At 37.9% G+C, this 2,009-nt stretch overlaps 1 protein-coding gene across 1 annotated transcript in view; it reads left to right on the forward strand.

Moving 5' to 3' along the window:
• The window catches only part of LOC101846811 (enoyl-CoA hydratase, mitochondrial), a gene marked incomplete in the record, with an annotated part of 19,621 nt that extends 17,845 nt beyond the window's left edge, over positions 1-1,776 (forward strand). Inside the window, 2 exon segments of the mRNA XM_013081886.2 lie at positions 607-674; positions 1,550-1,776. Of these exon segments, the coding sequence (XP_012937340.1) occupies positions 607-674; positions 1,550-1,615 (134 nt within the window).
• Between the last annotated feature and the right edge of the window lie 233 nt (positions 1,777-2,009).

Raw genomic sequence — 2,009 nt, forward strand, 5'->3', positions numbered from 1 at the left:
CCCCATCCCCTCTTCTAGGCTCATGACTCTTTCTGCAGCCTTTCTACTACTATTACTATTGCTACTCCTTGGCTCCTTACTGCTGTCATTCATCCACACCCCTTATCTTAGGGTAGATAAGATCTAACGTCTAGTTTTTTTCGCACAAGGGCGAAAAATCTTGGGGGTCCCATGTGCAAGTTGCACATGTTAAAGATTCCTTGGTGGTTCAAAATTGAAAAGAGCAGGCTTTGACCGCCGCCTGGGCAAAATTCAAAATTAATTACTAAGAAACTGAAAGAGTTTAATGTGTCCCGCATGCTCATATGACCTCATGCTGTTCGAAGTTGCGGGTGCTGCAAAACAATGCTAGGCCGTAGACTGACTTTATGTCTGAAATTATGTGCAATTAATGTTACATCAAAGTTTGTTAACATTTGAGTTAAGTATGTCAACTGTTCTGGTTTTAAAAAATAAAAATGTGTGAACGTAGAGCCAATCTCTTAGTATCTGCCAGTCTGCAAGATCTTTCTTCCTTCTTGAAACTTGTAAAAAAAAATTTTAATTTGCAAACTCCTCGACTTTTTTGTCCACCTCAGTAGTCAGTAATTTTCTCATCTTTTCCAGGGTTCAACATGCCTCTGAATGAGGGCCTTAGCCTGGAGAAGAGATATTTCCATGCTACTTTCTCCACGGTAAGTTTCTCCCTGCCTATGGATGGGTGGTTGGCGGATTTTCTGGTGTGGTTTGCTCCTTCTTTCCTATCAAACAACTGGCGCCTATATCTCTCTCTCTTTTTTAAAATGATAGACACTCTCTTGTAACACCTAATCTTCGGCACTTATATGACCTAATTGTGTTGCTAGGGCCATAAAACGCTTATTAAAACAAACAATAAACAAACATGCTTGTGGGGAGCACAGCTTTGATTCATTCTGCAATTTGAATTGAAAAACCTGTTGTATGTAAATCTGAGTGAAACTGACTTTTTAAAAGATTTGATTGTTTAATCAAAGGGAAACTGTGAGGCATTGTGGTGAAATCAGGCGCTCATCAAAATAATGGAATTTAAGAAAACGGCATTTTTGTCCGTCGGTTTGGCAATTTTTATTGAATTTTTGTTTTTTGGCTTACCATCTTTTATGTCGATTTAAAAACACATTTCTGTGTGGTTTTTCCTAAAAATAAAAAAAGTTGATTAAAAGCATTCAAATGAAAATTTTCAGTTTCCAAGGACTGTCAAGCCATAGAAGTTGCCAAATTTGGTGGTCATTTTCTCACTAGTTTTATCTCTGAAACCAATCAATCCCCACTTCCTTCAATCGCAAATATCTCGACTTCTATTAAAGATACAGTAGTATTTTTTCACTGAAAGCAAGAAAAATAAACAAGCTTTTAGGTGATACCAATAATTCCATATGCCCAAAATTTGACGAGCGCTTGATTCCACGGCATCGTGACACAACTTTCCAAAAGTCTAGTTATCAAGTCTAGTTTTGTGTGATATTTGTAGGTTTTCTGTAAAATTTGCCAAATGGTTTCACTATTATTTTTCCTTTTTTTTTTTCAGAACGACAGAAAGGAAGGGATGACAGCTTTTGTGGAGAAACGGGCTGCAGACTTCAAAGACTGCTGAAGTTGTCTTCTTTGTTATTGCTATCCTTGGTCTCTCTCTGCCATAGTCATACCTTGCTCAACTTGCCGAGATCCAGCTTTGTGAGACCCTTAATTTGTTGATGAAATGGAGCAACTGTTGATAATGATAGACTGTAAAATAAACAGACAGTTATAACCGAGGCATGACTCTTGACTTTGTGCTGTATGTGAGCAATACAATGAGTGACTACTGAGTTGTGCTGACTCCTCTGACAATATTTTTTTTCCTGATAGACTACTTCAGCGGTTTTGCAGTCTCTTTGTCTGTTTTTTACCTTTGTTGATACCTGTTTGACTCTTTGATTGTACAATAGGGCTGAGTGGTTGGTCAGATATATTGTAGTCACAGCACTATTGTCTCGCACAAGAGATGA

The sequence above is a fragment of the Aplysia californica genome, unplaced genomic scaffold (genome assembly GCF_000002075.1).
Source record: "Aplysia californica isolate F4 #8 unplaced genomic scaffold, AplCal3.0 scaffold00150, whole genome shotgun sequence".
Taxonomy (NCBI): Eukaryota; Metazoa; Mollusca; class Gastropoda; order Aplysiida; family Aplysiidae; genus Aplysia; species Aplysia californica.